Source organism: Elaeis guineensis, chromosome 1 (assembly GCF_000442705.2).
Source record: "Elaeis guineensis isolate ETL-2024a chromosome 1, EG11, whole genome shotgun sequence".
NCBI classification, from domain to species: domain Eukaryota; kingdom Viridiplantae; phylum Streptophyta; class Magnoliopsida; order Arecales; family Arecaceae; genus Elaeis; species Elaeis guineensis.
In genome coordinates, this window is record NC_025993.2 from 185,619,909 (window position 1) to 185,635,946 (window position 16,038).

At 37.2% G+C, this 16,038-nt stretch overlaps 1 protein-coding gene across 1 annotated transcript in view; it reads left to right on the forward strand.

The window, feature by feature from the left end:
* Positions 1-3,753: 3,753 nt before the first annotated feature.
* The window catches only part of LOC105035006 (uncharacterized), a 28,083-nt gene continuing 15,798 nt past the window's right edge, over positions 3,754-16,038 (forward strand). The window contains exons 1-2 of the mRNA XM_010910390.4: positions 3,754-4,422; positions 4,592-4,768. Coding sequence (XP_010908692.1) covers positions 4,622-4,768 — 147 coding nt within the window. The 5' untranslated portion in view covers positions 3,754-4,422; positions 4,592-4,621. The remainder of the gene's footprint in view (positions 4,423-4,591; positions 4,769-16,038) is intronic.

Consider the following 16,038-nt stretch of genomic DNA (forward strand, 5'->3'; position numbering starts at 1 on the left):
AAATTTCTTGGCAGATAGAGGTTCTTATTCTCGAAATTAGTTGGTCAACATGGATAGTTCAGAATCTTTTAGAACCGATTGTTTTCTTCTTGTGGGGAATGCCAATCTTCTAGCTACCGAGTTCATCAGCACCCAAAAGAATGAAGATCTTCCTACGGCAGCAAGGCGAGGGGGCTGTTCAGGGCCTTAGGCCCTCCTCAACTTTTTCCAGTTGGTTGGCAGCCTTCAGGGAAGATAAATTTTAATGGGTCAGTAGATTAGGAAAGCTGCTGCAGGTTTCATTATTAAAGATAGTATATCAATTCCAGTAAGGTTCGCTATCTGGATATTAAATTTCATATATGTACTATTTTATTGTAGTATTGATACATAATTTAATATGATATGTCAGTATTGATATGATACCAGTATAGGATGGTATGGTAAATTATGCATTTTAATTTATTCTAACAGTTTCAATTAATGGTTGCCTGGGGGAGGCATATGCTATGCATTTATACCTGTCAACATCAGAAATTTTGGTGGAAGGTGGTTCACTGACTGCCATCAGTTGGATTTCTGACCAGCCACCATTTACTCCCCATTACCATCTTTTCTCAAGGATATCTGCAAATTTAGAAGTTCTTCAAGTATCATCTTACGCATGTTTACAAGTGAACTTGTCGGGTAAGTATTTAGCAGATGAAGGTACTGATTATACCGAGTGCAATGGCCGTTCTTTTTATTTGAGACTTGCCTCCTTATTTGTAACATCCCCCCCCACCACCACCACCCGCACACACAAAAGGGGGAAAAAAGGCAACGGTATGATTTTTTACAATTAGTTCAAAAAGGATCTACTTCATTTGTATGATGTTAACACATCCAAGAAAGTGTAACCAATTAAACCTCTGTTAAGAAGAGAAAGAAAGAAGACGTGTTGAGCCAATTGAGACTGGGAGTCGCACAGGACAGATTGGTGTAGATCCAAGCATCCTTTTATAGAGATTATATGCAGTAAAGATTTTCCCATATTTTGAGAGTTAGGCAAAGCTTATGACTTTGGATGAAAGCCGTGAATTCCAAATATAGCATGTCTATGCAAAGTGTCTACCAACTATGTTCCTAACTTTATAGTAGGATTTTACACAAAAAATATGGCTAGCTATCCATCTCTAAGAGTAAGTGTCGTAGGTTGATCAAAAGCCCTTGCATGAGCAAGAGGTGAGAGGAGTTCTGGGAAATGGTTTGTCAATGCTAGCCCAATGTCAACTCGGAAGAGTAATAGAAGAGGATGCTTCCAATCACAAGATTTTCTGGAATCCTTTCTTAAATCCATTATCTAATGAAAGGTTTGATGTTGGAATGAAAGTTGTCCAATAGGACAGCTTTCCAAAAGGAAGAGGATGCTAAATGGATGCAATTATTTGAAGCAAACAGAGGCTGCCTTTTCTGCATCGCTGATATTTGTGTGTGTGTGTGTGTGTCTTTTTTTTTTTCAAAAAAAAGCTATTTCATATACAATAAATTTGAAGTACATTTTCCCTTAAAGAAGCATTGAAAAGATTATCTCCATGTGATAATGTGAAAGGTTTATAATTTGCTATTCATGCTGCTATTGTCTCAAGGTATTCCTATATTTATTCTCTAAAGATCTTAAGAACCTTGATGTGATCCTTCCTTTCCAAATCTAATAAGCAAAAACTTCTTCCCCAAGCCTTTCTTACAATCAAAGCCATCACACATCTAATAATATATGTTGCACATCCTAAATACTAGTTAAAGGAAGAATTATAAAAAGATGAGAGAAATTATCTTGTCTTTTGAGGATCCATACAGGTGTGTATTTAGTCCCATATTGATTTTGCATCAAAAACTTGGATACTTATACACCATCAAGGAATCAAAATAATAATTTTTGACTAGATGTTTTTAGTAAAGTGTTGGATTGTTAGAGATAATATCAAAGCAGGTCCAATACATTATGCATATTATCCATGTAGATTAGAATACATTATGCATATTATGCATGTAGATTAGATATGGCCTACTATGCATATAAATTAGAGATATTGCCGCATATGCAATTTTTGGGCTGACTATAAGCTGGTAGATACCTATAGTTTGTCTAAGATGAGATTTGACCCTAAGCTTGCAAAAGGGTTAGGGCTTAAATAGGTTCAGCAAGGGCTATGACTTTAATGGGTTTATCACAACCACTATATAAACCAAACCAAATCCTATTTTTCTATGAAGTTACCATCATTTAAATATTTTTTAGGGGCAAACCACATTAGAAGTTTATGGCATGCTAGACTTAGGAGCCTGCTACCATAAACATGTTTATGCTCGTTTGGAAACTTATACTTTTGGCATTTAGATGTATCCAATATTTCACGACGGGGACAACTTTTATTAACTTGATTCAATCATTTGATGCATCAAAAGAAAAAAAAGATCATGAAAGTATGCTTGAAATCTGTCATAATAATATCAATTGAAAATTCTAATAACAAGAGGCTAAAACATAATTTGCAATACAGATTGCATGTGATAGCACAAGATTGGAACTCTATTGATCCAATCATAATCATAATGTGGACTACAAAAAGTGTTGATGCAATAACAAGTAAGATCACCCTTGGTTCAGCTAGTGATAATGAATCTATCAATAATAGTGAATCTATTGTCAATTATGGTCTTCTTGATAAATAGATCTAGATAAACAAATATGAAAAAGGAGAATTGATGATAAAAGAAAGGATGATTAGAGAGTTGGGACGGGGAGGAGAAGTAGATGATTAAATCATCGACACAACAAGGAAGGAAAAAAATGAAAGGAGCATGATAGAACTTCCCTTTGTGGCTATTATATCTCAGTTCTCATCTTTAATATGAATTATTAGATGGATAGAAATATCTAAAATGATTATGTTAATAAAACAAAAGTTACAGAGAATGCTATAAATATCTAGGCCTAGATTTAAGCTTTCCTCAAAATTTTTAACTTTAAATAAACATTGGTCTAATTAAGCAAAAAAAAAAAGCGATCCTTAATTACAAGTGAAAGGATTCATGTTGTTACTAATGGTGACTGCAACACATTGAATGAGGTGCATATAACGGGAGCAAGTGCAACATATAGGATGTGTTTGATCGAGAAGAGATGAAGCTGACCATATGACGATTTTATATTTTTCTTTTCCAGTCTCAGTATACTGAAATACATTGACAACCAAGTATTAGCTAAATACCTTTAAGAAGATGAGTCATGCAAGTGATGAGCTATGCAATAAGATAAGTGCGGCTTCAAGATGAAGGTAGAATTTGAACATAATCGCTAAGAGGTTTTAATATTTTATTTAGCTAAAAGGTTAGATCGATGGGTAATTTTTCTTTCTTTCTTTTTCTTTTTTTTTTTTTGGTATACCATGGTAACGTTTCCTGGTAAACTCCATTCTATTTGGCTTTGCTAGGAAATATCACATGCTGGGAATTTTTTGGGTGTACGATGCAAGTCTTATGAGACAATTGATAGATTTAAATTGGCCATAAAACATTCTTTTTTTGTTTCACCGAAATCCTAGTTCCATATTAAGTGAAAACATGTATAAATCAGAGAGAAATCCGAGGAGTCTATCAAGAGTAAAAATACAAAGCTGTTGGGATGTCATGCAAAACTGCAGAAGGAAATGGTAATGATAAATTGAAAAAAAAGAAAAAAAAGGGCCGTTATAAATTGCGCGACGTTGGGTGAGATATATCGTTTAATTTTAGACGCGTCCAGGCTGTACCGGTGCTGGGTTCTCGAGCAGCGGTGGCTTGGTACCTTGAACCGGTGGCGAGTTGTCGAGGGGGGGGACATCCTGGCTGCAGATCTTGGGGACTGACTCTTCCCTCTACCCTTTCCGCTCTCAGTCTGCCCATACGACGACCATCTTTTACGATAATACACCGACGCCAACGCTGCCACTGCCTGCCGTCATCCTTCTCTCCCCTTCTCCTCCGCCTACTCTTGTCGGTCTTCACAAGCGAGGAGAAAAGAAGAAGAGAGCCGACAACGCTTCCTCCCCCTCCTGCACCTCTACCCTAGATTTCCCTTTCGCCTCCCCTCAAACCCAATTCCCTCCCCCGCTACTCTTCCTCTGAAATTCCCATTGCGAGATTCCTCTTCGAGCAGTTTTTTTTTTTTCCTTTCCTTCCGCTCTTTACCTCTTTCAGTTGCGAAATTCGCTTTCCGCAGCCAACCTTTTCCTCCAAATCATCCGCGATTCCCCCTTTCTAGAAAGAGAGGGGCCGCTAGGGTTTACTTCGCTGTTCCTCTTCTTCCCTTCCCCAATTGCGGGACTAGAGAACTTTGCCCTAAGGCTCCGATTAATCCATGAGGCAGGCCAAGGCGAAGACGAGATGAGTCGGATTTGAAGGAGGGAACTTTCTCCCGAGGTTTGTTACGAGTTCGGACACTGATTCTATGTGCTATAAGTTGTCTCTCTCGCTCTCTCCACCCTTTTCCCCCCTCTAACTTCTATTTTTATTTTTTAATTAGATCTTCTTGACTGCTTTAGATTTTTTATTTTTTATTTTCCTTTTTGGGGTTTCACCAACATGTTAGGAGGCACACTGGTTTTAGTTTCTTCCGATTATGGCGCCTATTCTTTTTGTCATCGTTGCATTCCCATGCACAGTCGGAGCCATGGTGCTGGCGATGCTCCACATATACAGGCACCTCTTGAACTACACGGAGCCTACTTACCAGCGCTACATAGTTCGCATCATCTTCATGGTCCCGGTATGCTGCTTACTGATCTTGGCATTTTTATTTTGTCATCAGAATGAAGGAAGAGAAAGGGGGCTTAACTTGTTTCTAGTTGTTGTTGTTGTATGGCTGACCGCTTTTAGGAGTTTTGTGCTTAACTTGCATTCTTTCGTCATTGTTATGTTGATGCATTATATAGTAGAGGAAATTGAGAAATCACTCTTCTTGTAGTTCTGCATGTTCCGCCACATTTTGCTTTAATGGCATCTACCATATTGTTTCTTTGTCTTCTTCACGAAGTTTAACCTTTAATTTTGCTATTTTTCCAGTCAGCATGTTCTTAAGGCTCCAATATACCAAGCCGGCTTTGCTTGCTATTTCTGTCAGATGTACGTAGGTGTGAGTATGAGTTCTAGATTGGAACAAAAGGGAGAGGGAACGAGGGAGGGAGTTTATGCATCAAAGATCTGATGCCTTCTGATTTTGTTAGTCCTAGTCTTATTTGATTTGATATCATCTTTTCTTAATAATGCAAGAAAGTATTTGCGAGGTGCGCATGTGTACTGGAGAAGTCATGGTCTTTTGTAAATTTGTGTCTTTTTTATAACTTTAACAAATAGTTGTTTATTTAGTACTTATCATTTATTTCCTAGTTTAGTATCTCTCTAGAGGCAGGAACTCTCAAATTTCTACTTTGAGAAGAATCAGCAATCTCGAGATCAGGTGAACACAAGTGCCATCAATACTAGTAGCATTACTATTCGGACCATTGCTTGGTCGCTACCCTAATAACCATGATCATCATCTTCATAACTGTCTTCATTATCACCATGCTCATTATGCTAGTTATCTTGGTCCTCCTCATAATTAAAATGCCTGCTATCCTAACCATTCTCCTTCCAGCTATGGTCTAGTTTATTTTCTTAAATGTTCTTCCTCCTAACTGCTATAATCATGTGTTGACTAGTGAAGTATGTCTAACTTCTTCCACTGCTTTGTGTTGGTGCTATTGGACCCTCATCATTGTCAATATCCTTTTGCCAAGTATCACTTCCTTTTTAGTATGGGCAGCACTTTGTCATACCCATTCATTATATCGGTTGTTCTCCAAATAGGCTTTACTTTGCATAATTAAGTGGATGACCTGATCATAGGTCTTCATATAGCTACCATCATTTTGCATTCTTTTCGGTTTGCCAGGTCCCTCTATCTTAGTATTGAACATGAGTTAAGCAATGATCTTAGAGTTGGTTATTGATCCTTAGGTACATTAGGTTGAACATCTTCTATATCCAGTTAGAAGTAATTGAATATGTGGTACAGCAGAGGATTCACAATAATCCTCTGTGTTGTATGGCAGAAGATTCACAATAATCTTTCCCTTGGTATAGCTTCCTGTACTACCCCTGAATTAGCCTAAAACAACGGCCTTTGAAAATACAATAACTCTCGTAAGATAAATAGAAAATCTGCCATATTTGTTCAACTAGAAATCATAAAATTATATCCTCGATCTTCATTGCAATGCACTCTTGATCTCACAGTGCCAAATGGCCTCAATTTCTGTCTTCAAAGAGAACATGCCACATACACCTTTATTATGATGAGCAAGATTTTAAATGCCTTTGTGGAATTGAGATGGTTTGTAGCGTTTGGCACACATTGAAATGCATGACATGCAACCGTGCCATGTGCTGGTCCAGGTTTGGCATGCTTTGTTCCAGGCGGCATGAATGACATGACTAGCAGTTTAATCCCTTGCTGAAAGAACAAACGTAGAATATTAGATCCACCCCCCCCCTTTTCCTTCCACAAGTTATTGCCATGCATCTTTGACATGTTTCTTTCTCTTTCTCAAGAATTATTTTCTTCAATCCATTGACCGCCCAATTCATGCATTCTATTGTTGGAGTATGCTTTGTGGGATAGATTTAATAATGTGGGCTTTTGATTCAGAAGATTAAATCTAAAAGCATCACCTCAAGAAAAAACATAGTAAGTCTAAGCATTTGTTTTTACAGGTTCATGCTGTGTGGGATTGTTTGTCTTTTTTTTGTCACTGGGTTTATGCTTTGATGTCTTTAGCCCTACCCTTTTCTGATTGAGTTTTACCATGATTGTCTGGTATCTTGACAACTTTGGTCCATGAGTCAATTAGCGGTTCTCCTCTACATTGTCATTTAACTATCATGACAGCTTTAAGCTTAAGGTGCAAGCAGGTGGTTGGGTTTGCATCCAACTTGGCTTAGATGCAATCCAAAATGGCTATGTCTATGATTGGGACCTGGACATAATCCACTTTTTATTTGGTTAGACCGAGTCTGGGTTTGGTCCTGTCACGCCCCCGACCCGAGATTGTGAATCGAGGATCATGGCAACCGCCGCATACTCATAGAAAACTCTTTCCATAAGCATGCAAGGCATCTTATCATGCTATCTTAAAACAACAGCGGAATAATTAGTCAATAATTCAAATCTAAAACATAACGACCTAAATTTTTTCTTTAATATCTCAATAAATTCAACAATGATTCATAGGCCTTACATCAAATTCAATAAGACTTTCAACCTAAATTAAAAATATGGAGATTTTGCTTCTGATCACTCTTCCATTCATATCTTGTATCATCTTAATTCCTCAACATCTGTAAAAACAGTAAAATAGGAGGTAATGAGCTAGACAGCCCAGTAAGCAATGATCACTTTTCAACAGATTTTATCAGGCATTTAAGTAAATAATCATTTATAGAAAATAAGCATATAGAGTTCATCAATTCGAAATTAATTTCAATAATGCAAAATAATTCATGCCAAATTCATTTCTTTCTCGAAAATTCAAATTTCTTTCCAGATTTCAATTTCTTTCGTTTTTAAATTCTTTTCGTCAACCATGAGCTATGACCACATTTTTCCTGTGGTAGGGTCATAACACCGCGTATCTTCTTGCGGTGAGCTGCGAATCATCTAGCAGCAAAGTCCTTTGGAACCGCTAGTCTCTCTAGCGGTTTGTCGCCGGTCTCTCTGGCGACGTAAACCCTCAGGACAAATTAATTGCCAACGTATATGTCCCCATTGGCAGGGTCCTTTACATAGTCAGGTTGTTAATTCATGTTGTTTCTTATATCATAATTCTTCATAAATCATATTTCATATTCTAATTTCGATAATAAAACATATAATCATGTAGTATCGAAATCAATCAATATAATGCATCATGGAATCAATATGTTCAATCATGCTTCATCATAACATTTCAAATAAGATATTTTCATAACAAAATACCATTCATCCAATTTATGCATCGTTTCACAAATCATGTCAGAAAAATACATTATAATTTGCCGATAAATCTAGAAAAAGTGAAATATTACTTATCTCGAACGCATTCCAATAAATTCACATAATTCTATAAATTTTTTTTCAAAAATTTCGTTCGTAGATCATATTGCGATATCCCATGATCAAACATCCACAATCCTATACAGAATCAATTTCAATAATTAGAAAGAATACGAATACTATATTTCAACGGTTTAAATTGGGTCCGATCATCTAATTTTATCTAATCAAAATCTAATTAGGACCTAAACGATCCAAAGTTTGACTATCAGATCAAATCGGATTCGAAGTGATAGGACCGAGATTTCTTCATCGATTTCATAAAATCAAGTAGAGAGAGACAATTAGAGGAGAGAGAATTCATGAGGTACAATTCGAATTGATCAGGTGACACAATCCAACATTACGATTGGTCCAATATCTCGATTGGTGAAATCAACATGATCAAATTAAGTCATGACTAGATTGAAATCATGGATGATCAAATCTAAAGATTCATGATTTGATTAAGGTGGGTGCCAGTACGCTGTCTGACAATCATGGATCAGAATTCTTCATTAGAATCAGATCAGGACTATTAAAAGAAATTTCTTCATTTACTAATCTTTTTAGAGAGAGAATCAATCAAGAGAATATTTTAGAGAGAATTTTAGAGAGAAAATTTTAGAGAGAGAAAATTCATCTTGAACTCCTCAGACGATATGATTCAACAAATCTGATCGATCAGATTAAATCATGCTGAAATTATCATGTGGATAATTCAATAAAATCATAAGAAATAAAATCTAAAAATATCTGATCTGATCAAAGTGGATGGTGTACCGTCCGATGATCACAGATCAAAAATCTATCACGAGGATTATTTAAATTCATCATCATTCTTCTTAAAATTTTAAAAATCTTAGGAGAGAAATAATCTAGAGGGAGGATTTTAGAGAGAGAAAGTAGAGAGAGAAAGTCCAATTCTAGAGAGAGAAAATACTAGTTCAAGCTGAAGAGAGAGAGGGAAGAGAGAGAAACTCTCTTTCTCATATTTTATTATTTATATCATTATTTATTAATTAATTTAATAATTTTTTTTTCTTCTCTCTTTTTTTATTTTCTTTTTCTTCACAAAAGAGAGAGGAGAGAAAATCCTATTTATTATTATTATATTATTTTTCTTCTTTTTCTTCTCTCTCCTTTTTTTTTCTTTTTCTTTTTCTTTTCTTTTCCTTATTTTTCTTTTCTTCTTCCCGGGCTTACTTTGACTGAAACAGGGGACCGTGAGGTCCCCTCATTGGAGTTCCGACCGGCGGCGCAGCCGGCGTGGGGCGGCCATCGGCAGGAGGGGGCGACCCAACGACAAGAGGAGGGCCAAACCGGTGGTCGGCGGTGACCACCGGCGTCGGAAATCAAAGAAAAATGGCAAAAATAAAAGTTTCTTCTGCAACAAAATTCGGTGACTCCGGTCGCCGGTGAGCGTGCACACAGACATGGGAAGGAAAGGGGAGAAGAGAGGAAGGGGAGGAGGCTTACCTCTGACGCCGGCAAGGCTTTTCCGACGAGCAATTGGACGGACACAGGGACGGGTCTCCGCGATGGTTTTCCAGCGATTGCCGCCGACTGGATCTCGGATCTTTGGTGGAAGGGAGAGAGGAGGGTTCTCCTCCTTAAATAGAGCCGGAGGGGGGCTCTTTCCGACTCCGATTGGGAGCCGGCGAAAGGAGGAAGAAGACTCCCTTCGGGAGTTCTTCTCCTCTGTTTTTTTTTTTTTTTTCGTTTGAGCTTTGGCTGATTCTGGGATTCTTTACTCGGGCCGGGCCATCACAGGTCCACTATAAATCTTCCATTGGATCATTATTCTATGTTGTTCTTCTTTATGTGATTTGTGTCGATTCCTTCAACTTTGAAAGTAAAGCGTTGTTTACGGCATATCATCTCCTACAAATATAGTGTTTGGTGTATTTACTTCTTGACTTGCAATTAGTACATAGTGTTAGATGTATGTCCTAGAAGCTAATATGGCTGACACATTGTAATAAATCTAGGGTACAATTTTATACTTAATACATTGATTTGATTAATAAAAGGACAAGTTTATTTTTCATTTAAGTATGATGTGTCTTTGAATCGTTCATAAAATTAATTTTTGATATATATTCTCAAGATATTGAGAATTAGAGACATGTATTTCATTCTTAAATGCTCTCGATCATAGGATTATCATGAGAACGGTGATCGATCCGGATAGATCGGCGCACAGATCGCTTCCTTTGGGATAGATAAGTCTCTAGTTTATAGTGTAGAGACATGACGACGAGTGCAGATAGTTGTTAGAGAACAGCTAGTATTGAACGTGACCATACGAGAGATCACTTGGATTTCTATTCATTTGTCAGTGATTGTCTCGATACTGTAATTGTGTGACTGGTCTTTTGATCTGAGATGGCACTACTGCTCGTAGTGAGGCTGCTGGAGTTTGATTGACACATAAACATGGGTCTCAATGAGCTCTTATAGTAGACGTTGGCAACAGTTGGTCCACTGTAGGAGTAGGGTATACATCAAGATGAGATTTATCGATCTTGATAGAGAGTAGTCCTATAAGATTTGAGAGGCTAAGTCCGAGAATTTGTGGCCACAGTAGTGTGATAGATAGAAAAGAGTTTTCATAAAAATCAAAATTGGACTTGAGCTAATCAAATCTATCATATGACTAATGTTGAGGTCTGACGATTTATCCATAACTTGTCATCTAGTCGGAATTCACGATAGAGGGACTGAATCACACGTTAACTACATCGGGACTGAATCACACGTTAACTACATCTAGAGGTTTATTTCGATTTTACTGGATTGTCACTACATACTGCTAGGTGTCACTGATGGATTGTGAGAGCTTATTAGGGTTGTTCTGGATCGACAATCTTTGATGAGTTAGAGTGAAATTATTCCGATCCATTGAAAAGAGTTTCAATGATATTTTGATAGAGATCATTGTATATCTCATTACCAGATAGAATTGAATCTATGGGGTCACACAACAAAGAGATTAGGTCTGGAATAAGCAATTGAGCTTATGAAGTGTCAATTGGATCAAGAGAAATCCGATTGGGTTCAAGGTAACCTTGCTAGCACATAGTTGGATCCAATTTTCTCTTTACGTTTGGATTTCTTATTTGATAAGATAATTCAAACTTAATTATCTGTTAATAACCTAAATAAATTAGATTTATTGGACTCCAATTATTGGGTGTCTAAGGTTTTGGATCAAATGAATTAAAGGTGCAAGTCACTAATTAATATTTCTTGATAGTTATTATGGGGCGCAACTTGATTTGATCAAGTTGGGCGTGTCCCATGATTAGAGGGCTTATGGATCCCATATGGGACGTCCCTTGGGTGCACTTTGGGGTGTGTTTATGTGGGTGCAAGGGCTCCAAGAGTTGGTGCCTAAAAGGATTCCTAATGGAAGTTGACTAACTTAAGTTATTAGGAAACCTAATGCAAGTAGGATTTGTATTACGAGATTGAATATGATTCAATCCTTTTGTTTATTTAAACAGACCTCTCCTAAGGTCTCTAGAGTATCCCAACCAGCAAGCCTCACGCCATAAAGAGAAGCCCCATGCCCTCTCTTCCTCTTCCTTTCTCTCCTCCCTTTGGACGTCCACACGTCCTTGCTCTTTGGGCATCCCACTTCACGCCTAAGGCTGTGGGACGTCTACTTGATACTGGTTCTTGGTGCATGGTAGCAGCACAAGCAAGGGTAGAAAGGCAAGAGAAGAGGGGAAGAAGATCAAGAAAAGAGATCAAAGAGTTGATCGCGATCCAGGTTTCGTTCAGATTCAACAGTTTGAATTTTCTTAGAGAAAAAAATTTAACTTGAAGAGGGCTGTTCTAGGCTGATCCCGAGTGGATACCCATAGAGGTTGGATACTTGTGCGGCTAAGAGAGAGTCTCTTCTCTTTCAGATCTAGATTTGAAGAAAGAAATTGTGAAACAAGTATGTGATTTGATCACAAGTTAAATTTCAGCATATGTACAATTTTAGCATACGAAGTAGATTTTTGTGGTTTGTGTTTTATGTATGCGTCATATGGATTAAAAGGTATTTTAATCTTCTCTTTTGCTGTGATGTTTAGAAAATAAAATTTTGAAACACACTTGCATATGCCCCAACACACGAATTCCAATAGTGGTATCAGAGCCATGGATTTCATATGCATAAAATTGTCATACATATTTTAAAAAGAGTTTCAAAATCTGATTTTTTCTTGATACATGAGATGTATAGATGAATTTTTTGAGTCAGAAATTTAATTTTGAGTTTGATTTTACAACATATAGTTGATATGTGAAAGCATGCATAGATTTGAATTTTGATCTAGAACGATTTCTAATTCATGTTCACATAATATGTAGATGCATGCATAAACCTGAAATTTTATATGACCTGATTCATGATTCATATATGAGATATATGATTGCATATTTAGGTCATAAAATTATTTTTAATATGATTCATGATTAGTATATGAGATATATGATATCATGTATTGATCTGAATTTTTATTTAGATATAAATTTTACATGCATGTATGAGATATATGTTTGTATGCTAAATCTGAAAATTATTTTCATGATTTAAAACATACTTTCATGCAAAGAATTTAGATCTAAAATTTGATTTTGAAATTTGAAATTTATGTTTGTGCATGAGAGTTTTGGTTATGGAAAAATAAAAAATTAGGTCATGTAATAGGATTGCATTTAAGATTTTTGATTTGATTCATATGGGTTTAATTTGATTAAGTAATTGATGAAACCGAGTCAAGTATTGATTAGGGTTAGATTAATTAAGTTATATGATCATGCAATTGTTGTTGATCAAATTGATTGAGTCCCATATGTAGAATCGATTAACCTAAAGATCTAATTTGGCTCGATGGTTTGAGCCTGATTCGCTTGAGTTAACATGTTTGGACCAATTGATCTATTGGTGTCTAAGGCAAGTAATTGAGACGTGGTTATTTAATTGGTTCCGTTAGCTTATCTGATCAATTTATTAGTATCTAAGGAAAGCAACAGGGAGATCTCCACCGATCTTCACTTACCTGGCCAATTTGGAAGATTGGGTCTTGAACAAGGTTGCTTAGCGGTTTGGTTTAGTTCATGACAATTAGATCGATCATATGATGACTGATTAGATGAGACCTAAATCTAAACCTCTCCATAAATATTAAGTCCATAGGTCTTCCATCGTTGTAGATATGTAGACGTGCTATCGGCGTTGATTGTTCTCGGCTGGTCACACTGGTTCAGTTTGAGAACACGCAACCACTCTATTAGCAAAGAGTTGCTCCAGGGTAAGGATGGGATTGGGCCCAATAACTGTTAGGTGAGGGACCCAATGACGGTCTTATACCTGTTTGTGAATAGTGGGTCGGACTTAACTAAGGAGCGTGGGCAATAACTGTTAGGTGAGCCTATATATAACTTAGAGATTAAGTCGCTGCAACATGCTTAGAGAAGCATCTGGGCAAAGAATTGTCTACGCATCAGTATGCGTATGATCAACAACTGTTAGATGAGGTGCATGACATCGGTGGGACTGCAGCACCCACTAGGAATCTTTTGTTGTATTAGGATTTTCGTTTTCCATCCGGAGAGTGAAAGGATCCGAAAAATTAGTGGGAGTCATTGTTTGCATCTTAAAGTCTTTAGAAGCAAATATAACATTTAAGTACAAAAATCTAACTTGAATCTCTACTCGCAGTTAAACAATGTCAGCCTCAAATCCTCTAGCCCGCATCCTTGAAACCAATCGTTTGATCGAAACTAATTACAAAGACTAACTCAGAAATCTCAGGATTGTCCTGATCTCAGAAAAATTAAGTTATGTACTCGATCAGGAACCCATAGTATTACCAAACCGTCTTACTACTGAGCAAAGGGCTGCTTTTGAAAAATGGACGAATAAAGACAGTCGGATCAAGTGCTATATGCTGGCATCAATGTCAAACGAGTTGCAAAGCCAGCATGAACATATGCCCAATTTCAGAGCTATGATAACTCACCTGCAAGAGTTGTATGGTGAGTAGAGCCGTACTGTGCGCTTCGGAGTGTCCAAGAGATTTCAATTTGAAGATGTGCGAAGGGCAGTTTGTCCATGAGCACTGTATGACAGTAATCAAGGACATAGAGGAGTTGGGAAGCTCGGGCTTGATATGCAAAAGGAATTGCAGATAGATTTGATCCTTCAATCCCTTACGAGTTCATATAGTTGATTTATTGTAAATTTTTATATGAACAAACTCGATTGCACTATATCCGAACTGGTCAACATGTTGGTCACTACGGAAGGAACCTTGAAGAGTTCAAGGGGCACTGTTCTCGTTGTGGAGTAGACTTCTTCCAAGAGAAAGTTTACTGGGAAAAAAAAGAATAAATCCGCTAAGAAGCAGAAGAAAAAGAACAAGCCAAGGAAGGAAGTTCCTAAGAAGGCTGAGGCAAAGGAAAAGTGTTTCCACTGTGATGCTGAAGGCCACTGGAGGAGGAACTGTCCACTCTACTTGGAGAGCTTAAAGATCAAAAAGGATGATAAACTTTCAGAAGGTATGCTCGTAATTGAAGCTCACATTACGGTTTCTACTTCTAGTTGGATATTATACTCTGGCTCGAGTACTTATATATGTACCTTAATGTAGGGTCTAATAGAAAGTAAGAGATTGAGAGAAGGTGATATGATCTTTCGGGTCGGCAATGGAGCAAAAGTTGCTGCAGAGGTCGTGGGCACTTATCTTCTTCGATTACCGTCTGATTTTAGATTAGATTTAAAGGATTGTTCTTTTATTCCTGTAGCTAGTCGGAATTTGATTTCCGTGTCTATGCTAACACAGAAAGGTTTTGAAATTAGTTTTAATAAAAAATTTTGTTCTATTTATTTACGAAATAAATTAGTTGCATGAGGTCTTTTAATTGACAGTCTATATCACTTGTATGTTGATGCGAATGTGAATTTAAACAAGCAAATAGTGAGTGCCGTAGATCAAAAGAGACTCAGAGATGAAATTAATCAGAAATACTTGTGGCATCATAGACTAGGCCATATTGGAGAGGACAGGATAAACAAACTGGAAAGGGATGTGATTCTTGGCTCTCTTAACCTAGAGTTGTATCTAGCTTGCGAATCTTGCCTTCGAAGAAAAATGGTCTAAGTTACCCTTTGTAGGATATGGACCACTGAGTTACTTGTCCTGGTACACACCGACGTGTGTGGGCCATTTGATGTGCAGGATAGGGGTGGTTATAGTTACTTCATTACTTTTACTGATGATCTGTCTAGGTATGGGTATGTGTATCTCATAAAACACAAATCTGAAGTCTTTGAAAAGTTCAAGAAATTCAGACATAAAGTAGAAAAACAAACTGGTAAACCTATTAAGGTTCTTCGATCTGATCGAGGAGGTGAATACCTTAGTCGAAAATTTTTTTGCATATCTTAAGGACAATGGCATAGTCTCTCAATAGACTCGTCCCGAAACATCTCAGCTCAACAAGGTATCCAAAAGGAGGAACAGGATCCTAGTAGATATGGTCAGGTCCATGATGAGCTTTACTGATCTACCTTTATATCTTTGGGGACATTCCTTATTAATTGTCATTCACCTGTTGAATAGGGTTTTATCAAAGTCTGTTCCTACCACACCATATGAGATATGGTGTGGTAAGAAGTCGAGTCTAAGTTATCTTAAGACTTGGAGATGTCCGGCCTATGTCAAGAGATAGATGGTGGATAAGTAGAGGATAGATCTATTATAGCTCGTTTTATTGGGTATTCTAAAGAATTCATGGGATACTACTACTTTTCACAAGATCACAATGTGATGTGAGTCAGAACGTCATTTTTTTAGAAAAACAGTTTATCCAGGATGGTGGCAGTGGAAGGTTGAGCTCGAAGAGGTCTCTGAAGAGCAAAG